At 36.3% G+C, this 14,281-nt stretch overlaps 3 protein-coding genes across 5 annotated transcripts; 2 read left to right on the top strand and 1 right to left on the bottom strand.

Annotated features, from left to right (window-relative positions):
• Positions 1-359: 359 nt before the first annotated feature.
• LOC108342943 (DNA-directed RNA polymerase II subunit RPB2) lies at positions 360-7,948 on the bottom strand. Of its 2 annotated transcripts, XM_052878856.1 has the most exons (25): positions 7,538-7,947; positions 7,225-7,446; positions 6,824-7,114; positions 6,529-6,726; positions 6,035-6,099; positions 5,859-5,945; positions 5,659-5,779; positions 5,279-5,323; positions 5,062-5,199; positions 4,891-4,963; positions 4,603-4,679; positions 4,397-4,504; positions 4,200-4,316; positions 3,582-3,737; positions 3,396-3,500; positions 3,165-3,290; positions 3,003-3,080; positions 2,786-2,881; positions 2,588-2,703; positions 2,432-2,501; positions 2,277-2,330; positions 2,056-2,199; positions 1,588-1,887; positions 860-1,282; positions 360-742 (listed from the first exon to the last, which is right to left on the bottom strand). In XM_052878856.1, the coding sequence occupies exons 1-25, from the start codon at positions 7,790-7,792 to the stop codon at positions 623-625; spliced, it is 3,585 nt and encodes a 1,194-aa protein (XP_052734816.1). In that variant the 5' UTR covers positions 7,793-7,947; the 3' UTR covers positions 360-622. The 2 variants fall into 2 exon arrangements, with proteins under 2 accessions (XP_052734816.1, XP_052734817.1); XM_052878857.1 differs by lacking the exon at positions 360-742 and having other exon boundaries at positions 1,042-1,203; positions 7,538-7,948.
• A 920-nt stretch (positions 7,949-8,868) lies between these two features.
• LOC108340965 (probable 2-carboxy-D-arabinitol-1-phosphatase) lies at positions 8,869-14,255 on the top strand. 2 transcript variants are annotated; one of them, XM_052878853.1, is made up of 7 exons: positions 8,869-9,175; positions 10,299-10,453; positions 10,705-10,824; positions 10,905-11,004; positions 11,462-11,601; positions 11,682-11,761; positions 13,683-13,820. In XM_052878853.1, the coding sequence occupies exons 1-7, from the start codon at positions 8,989-8,991 to the stop codon at positions 13,684-13,686; spliced, it is 786 nt and encodes a 261-aa protein (XP_052734813.1). In that variant the 5' UTR covers positions 8,869-8,988; the 3' UTR covers positions 13,687-13,820. The 2 variants fall into 2 exon arrangements, with proteins under 2 accessions (XP_052734813.1, XP_017434043.1); XM_017578554.2 differs by having other exon boundaries at positions 8,881-9,175; positions 13,706-14,255.
• LOC128197356 (uncharacterized) lies at positions 11,768-13,676 on the top strand. The gene is made up of 2 exons (XM_052878854.1): positions 11,768-13,264; positions 13,389-13,676. Exons 1-2 carry the CDS (start codon positions 12,992-12,994, stop codon positions 13,491-13,493), a joined length of 378 nt encoding a protein of 125 aa, XP_052734814.1. The 5' UTR covers positions 11,768-12,991; the 3' UTR covers positions 13,494-13,676.
• Positions 14,256-14,281: the final 26 nt, after the last annotated feature.

Below are 14,281 nucleotides of genomic sequence, written 5' to 3'. Positions count from 1 at the left end.
ATTATTACTAATACTAAAAACTTTTGATATGAATTTCAACCGATTTAATAATCGTACTATTTTGTATAAACCATGCTATCTATTTGTTTAAATTTCTTCAAGAAAAAAAAATATAAATTTGTTTATATACAGCAGGCAAAGGCTAGATGGAGAATGTATTTCTTTAGTTCAGGTAATACTTGACTTCAACAGAGAACACCGAAACTTGGCTTCAACAGAAAAAAAAATAACGACTTTGACTTCAACAGTGAAAAAAATAACGAATAATTAGGTATCTAAATAGGTATCTAAACAATGTAGTAAAAATAGAACCAGAATTGAACTTATATAAATTAAAAGTCGTAAATAAAAAAAAAAACTTAAATCAATAAATTGTCTCGTTTCATTAAATTGTATAAGAATTGAACTTAAAATATTGCTGCTGTAGGACGTGTTGTTACAAATACAATACAACAGAGCTCTCAAGGATTGCAACGAAATTTAAAGAATTCAACGTCTCTAATTTCAGATTTGGAAAATGGAATAAAATAAAATTGGTATATTCAGAAATTATAAGCGTTCCATATTCTCGAGATGTTCAAAGTCAGGATATAATAGTAGTGGTTTATGTCAAACATGTTAATCATGCTCCTTTCTTCTTTTGGTCTTTTGTAGATTTGATCTCCTTCGTAAGCATTCTTGGCGCTATGGCCATAGCCATTAACTCTTGGAAGAGCAACTTACACGCGTAAGGGATGTAAACCTGTATGGACAATAGAAAGCCAAAGATTTCAGCACAAGGAAAACCTTGGACTTTGACTATACAAGGAAAACCTTGGACTTTGACTATACAAGCAGATAAGATAATGATCATATTCACCTGAACAATGTCCGTTTTGTTCTTGCACCCCCTGCACTCGAAAGAATTCTTCTTGAGATTTGCAATGGCTATCAACCCACAGCGCTCACACACATGGACCCTGTATGCATCACTTTGATCAAACAATCTCTCCTTTAGGAAGTGAGCAGCTCCATGAGCAATCATGCAGTCTCGTTCCATCTCTCCAAATCGGAGACCTCCATCGCGTGAGCGTCCCTCAGCAGGTTGCCTTGTGAGGATCTGCACAGGACCACGTCCACGAGAATGGATCTTGTCATCAACCATATGCTTCAGTCTTTGGTAATATGTAGGACCAAGGAAAATCATTGCACTCAGACGTCTCCCTGTATGACCATTGTACATAGTTTCAAAACCACGCATTTGGTAACCACATTTGTGCAGAGCTTTGCTGATATTATCCACCTGATTTACGGTAGAAAAAATAAAATTTAAACATAGACAATACATATCAATCACATTTGGTTCGTAGTGAAATAGTGAACGGCAAAGTGCTTGATTCTGAGCAGAATGCTCTTCATGTATAACAGCTTACTCACAATACACACCACAAATACAAAACACAGTCAAATAGTTATTATAGTGTAAATGCATCAGTTACAAGATCAGATAGGAGCCACTGGAAGGAGCTTACTTATGAGAGCACTTCCAATTTCTAGCAAGTATTTACTGTTACACGAGAGAAATTTGGATGGAAGAATGCTACTTACAGTAACATCTGTGAAAGGAGTTGCATCTCCTTCCTTTCCCATGTGAGCAGCCACCTTACCCATGATACACTCAATAAGCTGACCAATTGTCATTCGGGATGGAATAGCATGTGGATTGACAATAATATCAGGGGTGATGCCTTCCACAGTCCAGGGCATGTCCTCTTGTGTATAAGTCATACCAACTGTCCCCTTCTGACCATGTCTACTACTGAATTTGTCACCAATCTGTGGTATGCGAACAGATCTCACTCTTACTTTCACAAATCTCAATCCATCAGCATTTGTAGTCAGCAGAACCTACAAAATAGGCAAAATATTATCATCCACCAATGAAAGAAAAAATGCTCATAACTACAGATTTTGGAAGAACAACTCCTTATTTTTCAGAAATTAAAATTTAACACTTCCAATCATTAAGCATTCACACAACTCAATATGTAACACTAAATTATATGATAAACATACTTGATCAACCATTCCAGTTTCACTGTGACGTAAGCTTATGCTGTGATCACGCCTCGTGTAACGTAAAGCTTGTCCCTGTGCCTCTTCCTGAGATATTGGGGTGGTCTTTCCAATAATAACATCCTCACCAGATACTCTTGTTCCCTGTTTCGTAACGATAAATTGGTTCTTGTTCAATTTCTAGGGGACAGGCAACAAAGCATAAACTTAGATATGCTTACCGGTGGTGCAAGACCATCATCATCCAGCTTATCATAAGAACCATGTCTCATGCCCTGCGACATGAAACTTGGTAAGAAACCACAAACGAACCAATATTTTTTCAAATAAAACCTGCAAAACAAGAATCATTCTCCACCAAGGCAAAATTTCTAACCATGGTGTTAGTTCTGTCTGGTCGGCCAAAATCTTCTTTGACTAGGGTTCCCATCTTCTTCTCTTCATCTCTATAAAAGTGAGGAATGCAGCATATCATAAAAATCAGAAACACATACCAATAGAAAAAATGTCTAATTATGGGCAGCAAACATACCTATATGATCGGAAAAAAAGAGATCGAAAGAATCCTCGGTCTATTGATGATTGGTTCATGATGACAGAATCTTCTTGATTATAACCAGAATAACAGGATATGGCCACAATGGCATTCTAATACACAAGGGATAAAGATGTTATCATCTTTTAATTATCCACATAATGATAAGATATAAGTAAAGAAGCAAGAATTTACAATTCCAGCAGGGAGTTGGCGGAAATGAAGATGTTCCATGGCTCTTGTAGTAACCAGTGGCTTTTGTGGATAATATAAAACATAGGCCAAGGTATCCTACATAATGGAGCAAAAACCATAAAGTAAAATCCAGTGTCAAGTCAAATACACAAACAGAAAAGCAGGCACACATTAATAACAAACAAGCAAACATCAATGACAGACAAGCAAACAGTACCATTCGAAACTGGTAGTTGGTAACATATATTCCCATTGCTTGTTTTCCCATTGCAGACTGATAAGTATTACGTGGGGACTGATTACACCAACCAAAGGTAAGTGAGATGCATAGTGTGTATTAATCAGAATGAGTACAAAAAAGCAAGACCTCCATATTTACCTGATTGTGATCAGGAAATGGTATGATAGAAGCACACACACCCAAAATCAGAGATGGGTGGATTTCACAATGAGTGTATGTATCAGAATAAGCCTCTTCTGGGTTGAGCCTAGCTTGAATAAGATCCTGTAACATTTATTCAATAATCACTTTTTGTTGCTTTATAACCTCTTAATTTGCATTAAGGTATACAAAGGGTACACTTTTCAAAACAAGGATTATAGTACTAACATTAATTGTCATGGAAATCATTGTGGTCTCTTCTTCTTCCGTGTCAATATATTCTATAAAGCCCTTGGACACTAGATCATGCCATCCACCCTCTTCAGGGGATTCCTGAACCAATTGAATAGCAAGTTAAGCAATTTACTTAAACAATATCAGCTCCTAAGAGAACTATAGTTACTACTGGCTCACCCTCTGTTGTAAAGCATGAATATCCCTCTTCTTTATGAGAAGCCTTTGCTTATCCACAATGAATAAAGGACGACTGCAGCGACCATAATCGGTATATATTCGCAATTCTTTAAGACGGATATCTCTGACAACCCCAACTTCAGTATTAACATCAACCTGCACCACATGAAGAGCCCATCAGGCATTGAAACTGCACCACAATTAAAATAACATTACAACATCTAACCAACTTGAACCAATCAAATCCCAAAAAACAATAAACAATGACTATTCAGATGGCTCTATAATAAGGTTATCAAGAAAGCAACTATTTGAAAATTGACCCATCCTATGACCTTCAAAAACATATAATATGAATACCCTTAAACATGTGTGGGATTTCATAATAAGCAGCCAGATCTGGTGTTGTTAGTAATAAATTGCAGTGCTACAATTATAGTAAAATGGAAAATAATGCTTCTTGATTTTCAGATCAAGCACCATCATCATGTATCTCATCTGTCAAGTGATTCATCTCTATATGAGAATTGTCTACTATTTTCCATTTACTGACAGATTCATTCAAACAATAAAAGAAATCGGTTCTCAAACAAAATCAAAAAGCAAAATGATAATTACCCGACGTCTCAACTTCCTCAAAGTTCTCACCAACATATCAGGGTCACGATGGATACCCATCCAGCAACCATTAACAAAAATCTTAGTAGCTTGGGGAATCACCGCAGGAGAAATTTCCTATGTGGAAGGAAGATAAACAAACTTAAAGATGGATATCATATAGGTAAACAAGATAACTTTGCAGGAAAGCCATTAACCTCGAAATTCTCAGTGCCCCATTCTTCCAAAAACTCCAGAATAGGATATGCTGCTGAACCAACGGTTATGTAGACCATCAATGCCAGATTCTTCACAAGTCCACAGGCCTATATAGCCCAATCACACTCATAAGTACCATAGAGAAAGACGAGTTCCTAACAACAAGTATTAATATAGCAGTACGCTTGGAAAACAAAATACACACTTGTCCTTCAGGTGTTTCTGCTGGACACATCATTCCCCATTGAGAATTATGCAGCTGTCTTGGTTTAGCCAACTTCCCTGGGATAAAATGAGGAAGGAAGAAAACGTTAAAAATGACTGACTTAGACAAATAAACAATATTGCAACAGTGCAAAACCTGAGTGAATATAAATAAATAACTGAGTACATCACCATATTGCCTTAAACATATTAACTTATGCAAGCAATGCACAAGTGGGGAGGGTAAGATTGAAGAATGGATAATGCTTGAATAGCCATGGAATTTTACCTTCACGTCCTATTGGGGAATTTAGTCTTCGCAAGTGAGATAAAGTTGATGCAAAAGTTAAACGATTCAGCACCTGAAGCACAATATCAAAATGCTCTGCCTCATTTCTTCTATGGAAGATATAGCAAAACAGTTTTACTTGAATCATAATGCAATAATTTATATTCATACCTGTGAAACTCCAGCTCTAGTCCCTGCAGCATTTGCTTGTCCCCAATTACCGGTAGCTAGTGAGTATTTAAGTCCACTTGTAATGGTTTTTGCTTTGATAGCAAATTGTAGATTAACATCTTTCCCATTATCAACACACTACACATTCACAGGGTACAAGGATTTAGGCAACGTAAAATGAATGCGGCAATAGATGTAACTTGGAGTGGGTACAAACCTTCTGTACATATCCCCTGACATCTCTCGTTAGCTTTCTGAATAGCTGCATCACAAGTTACAGTAGCCTGTAATTGACTAATTAGAAAGTTACTAACTACGTAAAAAGACATACAAAATTAGGTAATCTAAACTAATAATAAAGGGGATATGTATCCATGTACACATCTTTTGGACAAGTTCATCCAACAATTATTTCTAAAACCTAACCTTCAACTACACCAATTATTATAAAATATTCCTATTAATCATGGTAGTTATTTACATCTCTTCACCAATTTTCACTTTTAATTAGAGAAAAAAAACACAACTACAAAGCCAAGGCACCAAGAGCCTCTTTTACAATTAGCATCAATTATATAAATGTTTATACATACAAACCATTCGAAAAAGGCCCCCAAGTAGAGGGCCAGCCAGATCCAGCCTTTTGTTGCCGTAATGATCCCTATCATCCTCAGCCCTCCGCCCAAGTGCACACAGAAGTAGCCGGTGAATGATATATCTGTGGGACAATGATATTATAATAAGTACTTACTAAGTCATCAACATGAAAACATAGGATCTAAGAAAAGTAAACTAACCCAAAATAGTATGCTTTCTTGGTCTCACAATATTCTCCAACACCCACATGAGGGAGCATCTCCTTTTGGAGGATCTCCTTAGCATACCTGCAGATTATGATACAAGTGTTACCCTAACTATATAAAGGTTGAACACAGATCATCCTCATGTTATATAGAAATCTAATTCAACTCACTTGATTCTCTTTTCCTTAGTTACACCAACAGTTGCACCTCTTTTCCCAATGTAGTCAAGTGCAACCTGCAGTTGAGATTGAGTTAAATCTACAAGTATGGAGGAGTATAATTGAAAAACTTATCGATTGACACAATATTTCACTAATAATAAAAGTTTGAAATATCTGAAATTAAAAAAAAATAAACATTCCACTGCAAAATCAGATGACAGAATATGAAATTAAGTACAGTAAGAAAAAAAAAATGTAATATATTTAAAAGGAAGGTATTTAAGGTAGAATATGGAAACAGAAGGCTCCACCAAGTTGGATGACAAAAAGTGGAAAAAGAAGAAAAGCGTATAGTTTGAGCCCGAGCAAGTAAACAAGTCAGAGACTGAAATGGGCTGGGAGATAGTAAAGTGTTCTCTTTAAAAAATATTATAAATTCTAAACTTAACAAGCAGGATCACAGTGGCTGCAAGCATGTAATATTCAAAATTAGCATAACCCACTTGTTGATTTTGAATAACAAACGCTTCTTCTAGGGAAGGACGAAGCAATTCCATCATTTGAGTATCTGAGAAATCGTAGCATATATGTTCGAGTATATCTTTGTCAGCAACAAACCCCAACGCTCGAAACACAATAATGATGGGAATTTCAGTTCGAATATAAGGAAGTGTGGCACGTATATATTGTCCTGAAGAACCCTGAAGGAGGAAATCATAAACTCAGACATTGCATACAACACATAACCATGAAAAACAACATGCCCCAAGGAAAGTCACATTGCAGAATTATCATTACCCCTTTGGAACTAGTCCGAGAGAGCATGCGCACAAACATAGTACTAGGCGGTCTGTTCTGAGACTCAGCCATTGACCGAACTTCAGCCACAAAGGCATACTTGTTCGGCTGCCTCTTCTTGAACACATAGACATGGTTGGTGCTCATCTTCTCCTGAGCAATCAGAACCTTCTCACTCCCATTAATAATGAAATACCCGCCTTGATCATATGGACACTCTCCAAGTTCAGTCAAATCCTTCTCCGAATTTTGGTACAACGTGCAATAACTAGACCGAAGCATTATAGGAACCTACATATAACAACAATAAAAAAACATGAGTAATCACTAATTAGTCATTGGGTTTAAGAATTGATAACAAAACTAAACTTAGCCTTATCCAGAAGAATCAAGAGATACACCTTGCCAATGAAAACTTTAGTGAAATCTTGAGTCTCGGTGACTTCTTCACCATCGTGCCCCTTCTTGATGACCCTCTTGGAGACATCAACATACAAAGGAGCTGAATAGGTGAGGTTCCTTAACCTAGCAGCCTTGGGAAACAACGTGGCGGTTTCTCCATCAGACTCCGTCATCATGGGCTTACTCAAGTAAATCTGGCCAAAGCTGATTCTGTAAATAGTCTGCGAAAAACGCAGCCAACTCGTTAAGTTAAAAACAGTGCAGAGTAGAAGAGAGAACAGCAGTAGGAAGGTAAAACAGAACTAAAGGCACCTCGGCGAAATCAGATTGGTGACCGGGATTATGCTGCGACTCGGGTCGAATTTCTATGTCGGCGGATTCGTCGACGATTTCCTGCATAGTGTTTTGGATGAACTCGTCGAAAGAATCGAGTTGCTGACGAACGAGGCCTTTCTCTTCGAAGTAGGCGGAGATAACAGCCCACGCATCCTCTTGCGTGATATCGTCTTCGTCGTCGTCTTCCTCCATCATTTGCTGATCGTACTCTTGTTCCTCTTCCAAATCCATGTTTCTTCTCTGTCACTCACTCTCCAAAGATTAACGTTTAATTAAGCTTTTGAAGTTTCGTTGTTTTCGTTGGAATCAAAGAGAATGAAAGAAGACACGGTCAGTGAAAGCCCTAGCAAAGGGGATTTGGGTTGGGGTTCAGCAAATGAGAAATGTGGTAGGGTGTGCTCTTATATAGGGAAGAGGAGCGGCTAATGGTGCACTTCCACTAAACAAAAGTTAAATAAGTGAAAGATTTTTTTTTAATAAAATTACTTTAAAATAACTTTTAAAATATACTAAAAAAATTAATTTTAAAATGTAATTCAAATAAATCATAACAAAATTATCTAAATAAATTCAGTTTTCCTAAAAAAATAAATTCAAATGTTTTATATTAAAGGAAAAGTCTAGATACCATGTCTAACACCGCTTCAACCCATGACACTGGTTGCACATGTAGCATATTATTAGTTTATTGTAGGCCTATTCTTTTTAAATAAAATTTAATTCAGAACAAAAATAAAAAATTTAACGTATTTAAAAGATACGTCTCTAAAAGGATGGTGCATATGGGCGGTAAATTCATGGGCTTTCCAAAAGACATTGTATTTAGGCCGAATCTTAGATTTTACTTCCTGCACTCCTACAATTTATTCGTATACCCCTTAATTTTCAAATTGGTTGGCTGACTTCAATTCTATATTTAAAAAATTTTCTGAAATAAGTTTTTCGGAATTTTTAGAACAAGATTTCCGAAATGAATAAAATACATTACAATCTTTCTAGAATAATATTTTCAGAAGAAAACTTTTGGAAAGTATACTGTGTCATTTGAAATGAGTTTTCCAAAATATTTTCACGATTTTTTTTAGAAAGTTTTCCAAAACTTTCTAGAATAATCTGTCATTTTTTTCTCCTTTCTTTTTCTTTTATAGTATTTTTTTTCTCTCTTCTTCTTTTTCCGAGGTAATGGTAACATCCTGAAAGATATCTTAATATTTTTCTTAGTAGTGGGAGTACAATTAGTAATTGTTGGGGGTGGAGTGATCAATAACCAAGCCGAATCCTTCAAAGGAGTACCGGTGGAGAATAGAGTAGAACTGCAGGATTTTATTTACAATAGTATCCACTAAAGGAAACTACAACCACAACCACAACCTTAAACTCACAGTATATACCGTTCCGTGCCTTGAGTTGTGTGTCAGTTGAGGGAAATGGGCACTTCAGGGATTATCTTCTCGACCACACATCTGTGCTCACCTTCCAATTCTATTTCCTTCCCTAGCCCACGGCCATGGCCACTTCTCCCTCAACTTCGAACTTCGACACGTGCTCTTCCTCTTTCCCGAATTCGCTCCTCAGTTTCTTCTTCTTCTTCTACTACTACAGAGCTTACCCCAGGTGAAGGAATTATGAGTTTTCAACTTCTTATACCGTGCCCACTTACTAATTCATTAAAAACCCACCAAACAGAATGACGGGTCCTTGCCAAGTTTTATACTTGCTAATGTATAACGGGTTCAGTTCAGATTTTCCTTTGACTTTTTTTTTTTGTTTAATTGGGTGTTTGTCGCATTTCTATTATCTGATAAGAATAATAATATAGAGCCGATGTCCGTGTTTACTTGTTTTTTTCCTTAACTCTAACTGTCCTTGAATTTGTCGTATGCGGTTAGGAAGAGAGACGTTCGCTTAGTTATTCTCTCTGTATTTCTACAAGTTGGATTTGTTTTGCTTATAACGCAATGGCTCATGCCATCTTGAGAAGCCTAGCAATGTGAGGCATAAGAGGCTGAAGGAGAGGGACAAGAAACTATTATCAGGGGAATATGCAGAATGATCATATTATTAGTTTTGTAGTCTTACCATCCAAATGTAAGAATATTTAGCTAGCTTTATGTTCATTAAGAAAGTTAGTTAATGTCATTTAATCTATTAATTATTTTTAAAGATAAACCTTTCTCCTAAATTATCCTTCCTTGGAACTTGATATCAAGAGTAAAAACAATATTGGCAATAGAATCTCAATCAATTGGAGGGAATTTTTGGGATGATATATTAAGTAGGGTTAAAAATAGTTAAATCTTGTTTATATTTGAGTTCACAATATTTTTTGTTACTTATAGTTGAGTGGGGAGAGAGTTGTCCCTAAATTTGGATATTGAGACGTACATGTTGCCTGATGGTGGTTTGTGGTACTAAATATTTGGGGCAGAAATTCCAGGACTAAACTTTTCTTTGCTAATTGACATTTGATTTGTGGGAATAGGATGGATTCCGGCTTCATGTACCGTAGTATAGCGATAATGATCCACCTCTAGACCATCAATTGGAAATATTAGTTTTGGTAGATGTGACTCAAGAAGTGGTTATGAACATTTTAAATATTTGACTTCTCTTTGATTCTGGACGTAACTTTCAATAACTCTCTTGGATATTAAGTGTGTGGCTAAAATATCCCCAGAAAACTTTCTAGACATTACTCCAACTTGATTAGAGTTGATTTTCTGCTTCCTTCATGCAGATAAACTTCCGACAATTGATTCTTCTGTAACTGGTGGTGCATATGATTTCACAAAAGCAACAACATCACTAACGAATGAGTTAATCTCTTCACCGAAGAAAGTAACTCTTTTAAGGCACGGTCTTAGCACTTGGAATGCAGAAAGCAGGATTCAGGTTCACATTCTACTTTTAATTTATTTGCTTTTTGAGGTTTGAAGGAATAGTGGGCTTGGTTTGTAAATGCATGGGTGATTATTCTCTCTTTTATGTTCTCATTCTGAAATGCCTTGTTGATCATTTAAACTGTACTGAGAGCTCCTTGTTTTATAGGACTGAAGTTTTTGTTTGTAGTTCAGATGTTTTGCATTCAACATCATTTACTGTGTCTGCTATCCACTGTCATTAAATTGATCATATGTACTCAGGGAAGCTCAGATTTGTCTGTATTAACTGAAGTTGGAGAAGAGCAAGCAGAAAGGTGCAAGAAAGCCTTGGAAAATATATACTTTGACCAGTGTTTTGCAAGTCCAATCTCTCGTGCCAAGGTTAGCGCCAGTAAAATTTTTATGTTGCTGGCTAATACCGCTCATCATTTTATTAAAATGGTTTGGGTTGTTCCATGTAGCAAACTGCTGAAATTGTATGGCAAGGCAGGGAAAAACCATTGGTTTATCTTGATTCTCTCCGAGAGATACCTCTATATCACCTTGAAGGCATGACAAATGGTGAGACTGCCTCGGCTCAACTTGAAAATTCTGATAAAGTATCTTTTAATATTTTGTGGTTTTAGTTATATATTATAGGAACATGGATTTGACATGTCTAAAGCAATGAGAAAGTAAAAATATTAGTATATCTATCCTTGATCAAATTGAAGTCCTACATAAACTTAAGCCACTTTAAATCAAAAGAGGATGCACCTTTACTTAGTCATTTTGCACACCTTTTCAATTCGGAGGAGTAAAATGACTGTTTAGAACATGAGATGCTTCAGTTGATTACTATAATTACTATTTACTGTTAACTTTTGTTTCTTTCTATAGGAAAAATAACTTCGCACTTGTCAAAGTTAATGCTACCGAGTTTTCAAATTGTTTTCATTTTGTCTCACGTTTCTATTTGTATCATTCCCACCATTCTTTATGATTAAACTAAATCAGTATGTTCCTCATTTGGAGGCAGTGGATGCTAAGCGAATATATCCCAAAGAGTATACAATTTGGAGAGAAGATCCAGCCAATTTCATCATGAATGGTAGATATCCTGCACGAGATCTGTGGATAACTGCAAGAGATTGTTGGAAGGAAATGTTATTGTCGCCTGTAAGATTTCTTTGTTGCTGATACATTGTTTGGCTACTAATGATTTGGAAGTGAAGTACAATATTTATCTTATTCCTCAGGGTGAAAGCTTTCTGGTTGTGACTCACAAATCTATATTGAGGGCATTAATTTGCACTGCTTTAGGCCTTGACCCAGAGAGGTAATGTTGGCTATGCAATTAAATATTTAAACTGATCTTGGACCCGTTTAATAAAAAATGTACTTTTAGTTCAAATAACATGCACTGTTACTAGTTATTAACCAATAAAAAAATCTTCAGTATGACTTTTAAATAATTATTATAAAAGTCAACAAACTTAATTGCTATACATAACAATGGTCAGTGATTTGATGGCAATATAAAAATCTCCGCACTGTCAATACTGTGTTGATATTGATTCTCAGTCATGTATAGCTTGCTTGATATGTCAAGTGTTGATTATGAAATTAAAATATTTAAACTGATCTTCGGCATACTTTGTGAAAAATGTACTTCTGATTTTGATTTTACTGGCTATTCTTCTAGTTAAGCTTTCAGCTTTGATGACTTTTGTTAGGCTTGATGAGTTCATTGGTAATATTATTATGGTATTGCTGTTGACCACAATATACATAGAACTCATCTTTTCATTCACACACTCTAATCAGCATCCTCGAAGAGAGGACCTGCGCCGTATACAGTTTATCAGTAAACATTGTCACACATTGTGCTTCATCTGTTAACGGTGACACATATATCAGGTTGCATTTCAATTTTGGCACATATAAGACATTTTGAGGTTCAAATCCTTCATCAAGTTGTATTATACATTCTTTATTTGCCAACACTATTTTTCCATCGGGGCAATACCACTGGACAATCTTGTATAACTTTTGAGACAAGTTATCCAATCTCCTGTTGTACAATTAGATGTACCACTATCTACCTTCCATCAACCACAAGCTTTTGTACCAGTCATTTTCTTAGTCTTGCTTGTATCATGTGATTTTACCATGGTCATCAAACGTTTGCCATTGCTCCATGCTCTATCCGGGTGTCTCATGTGTCCCTTCTTTCATGCGGGGGTATTGCAGCTTCCTCCAAAAACTTGAGTCAAATTAAGGTGTGCTACACTTTATTTACCTTTTGTCCAGTTGTTCTTGTCTTGGTACATTGCTTCCTGCTATAGTTCATGGGCAATCACCCCACCAATCTGGATATCCAATAATTTTAGAACACCCATTTGCATCATGTCTTGTTTTCCACAGTGAGAACACACCAGTGTATTATCTTTTTCCTCTCTTCGGCCCTTGCTTTTAGATCCGCTTGCACTGCAAGACCCACGATCCATTCCCTTTTTCTCCTTGAATCTTGTTATGGTTTTCGTTCTCTCCTCTGAACAATAATTACATGGTTCAATTCAAGAAGGCAAGGGATCTGTTGGCAACACACTTGACCACACTGATCCATAGCTGGCATCATCAAGCCCCATCATCAGGAACTGATGGACCTTCTCCTACTCTCTTTTTCGAGTTTGGACACCACACCACATTTGCATCCACTACACGTGCACTGCAGGATTTTCTCATAATTGACCAATTATCCCACAATGTTTCCAGTTCGCCACAGTGGGCTACCATGCTCGATCCCCATTGTTTGCAATCTGCCAATTCCGCCTTAAAGGTTTTGGATTCTTGGCCCATTTACAACTGAAAAATGTTCTTTAATATCTTCCCCTAGGTCTTTTGCGTTTTCCACATACATCATAGTGTAATGCAAGTTTGGTTCAATCATGTTTAATATCCAGGACATGATCATGGATTGGACTGGCCACAATCTTCATTCTCAGGTGCATCCTTTTCAGTTCTTTGTAGGTTCCATCTATGAAACCCCACTTCGTTCAAGCACGTAAAGATATATTACCAAATATTTCCCATCCATTTTGTTAATCATTGTCGTGATAACAAATAAATGATTGATTGAAAGTTTGAAGCTTATCGCTTCTTTTTAACTTTAAATTTGAATATCTTTCTTGAAATGTCAAGACCTCTTGCATGTGCAGCATGAAGGCAACATTCTGATAATCTAACATATCTTGCAGTTAACATTGTTCATAATGTTCAGGTTTCGTTCAATTGATATCAACAATGGCGGATTATGTGTCTTCAACTTCAATGTCAGAGGAGAAGCAATGCTTAAGGGTTTAAATATGACTGCTCACATGTACAGTGATCATGTCTATCCTGGTTAGTTCAACCTACATGCGAAGGCAACACTTGCCATTTTTATGGGTAACTGGAATTTACCATGGAACAACAACAGTGAAGATCTGATGTGGAATTTTTAGTTTTAATCATGTGAAAGTCCGAATCTTTGGCAAGTGGGTGGGTCCAACAAGGAAGAAGGCTGATTTTATAGCAGGGGGTTTGAATTTTCACACAGCCCTCTCTTCCTTTGATATATAGACATATAGGAATGGAGAACTTGAGTATAATTTGAGAAAACTAATTACGTGATTTCCAACCTTCGTTGTATGTATGGAGTCTATTCAATCTCCTCATTTTCAATAAATATTATTTGATGTCACGATGTGCAAGTCTAGGAAACTCAAAATATTTTTACGAGGAGCACTGTTCAATGCTCTATAATTTATTTTACATGAAGATTTATGTTTTATGGTTGTATAAAGATATCTTGTGT

The sequence above is a fragment of the Vigna angularis genome, chromosome 6 (genome assembly GCF_016808095.1).
Source record: "Vigna angularis cultivar LongXiaoDou No.4 chromosome 6, ASM1680809v1, whole genome shotgun sequence".
In the NCBI taxonomy this organism is placed as follows: Eukaryota; Viridiplantae; Streptophyta; class Magnoliopsida; order Fabales; family Fabaceae; genus Vigna; species Vigna angularis.
The sequence above is the reverse complement of the archived record's forward strand: the minus strand, read 5'-3'. Positions and strand labels throughout refer to the sequence as shown.

Coding starts and splice junctions, on each gene's coding strand:
- LOC128197356 (XM_052878854.1), top strand. CDS start 12,992: ATGGTTCAATTCAAGAAGGCAAGGGATCTGTTGGCAACACACTTGACC. Junction 13,265..13,388: donor CTGCCAATTCCGCCTTAAAG/GTTTTGGATTCT, acceptor TTTAATATCCAG/GACATGATCATGGATTGGAC.
- LOC108342943 (XM_052878856.1), bottom strand. CDS start 7,792: ATGGATTTGGAAGAGGAACAAGAGTACGATCAGCAAATGATGGAGGAA. Junction 2,704..2,785: donor GCCAACTCCCTGCTGGAATT/GTAAATTCTTGC, acceptor CTTGTGTATTAG/AATGCCATTGTGGCCATATC. Junction 2,331..2,431: donor CAGACAGAACTAACACCATG/GTTAGAAATTTT, acceptor TTCATGTCGCAG/GGCATGAGACATGGTTCTTA.
- LOC108340965 (XM_017578554.2), top strand. CDS start 8,989: ATGGGCACTTCAGGGATTATCTTCTCGACCACACATCTGTGCTCACCT. Junction 9,176..10,298: donor TACTACAGAGCTTACCCCAG/GTGAAGGAATTA, acceptor TCCTTCATGCAG/ATAAACTTCCGACAATTGAT. Junction 11,762..13,705: donor TTAGGCCTTGACCCAGAGAG/GTAATGTTGGCT, acceptor CATAATGTTCAG/GTTTCGTTCAATTGATATCA.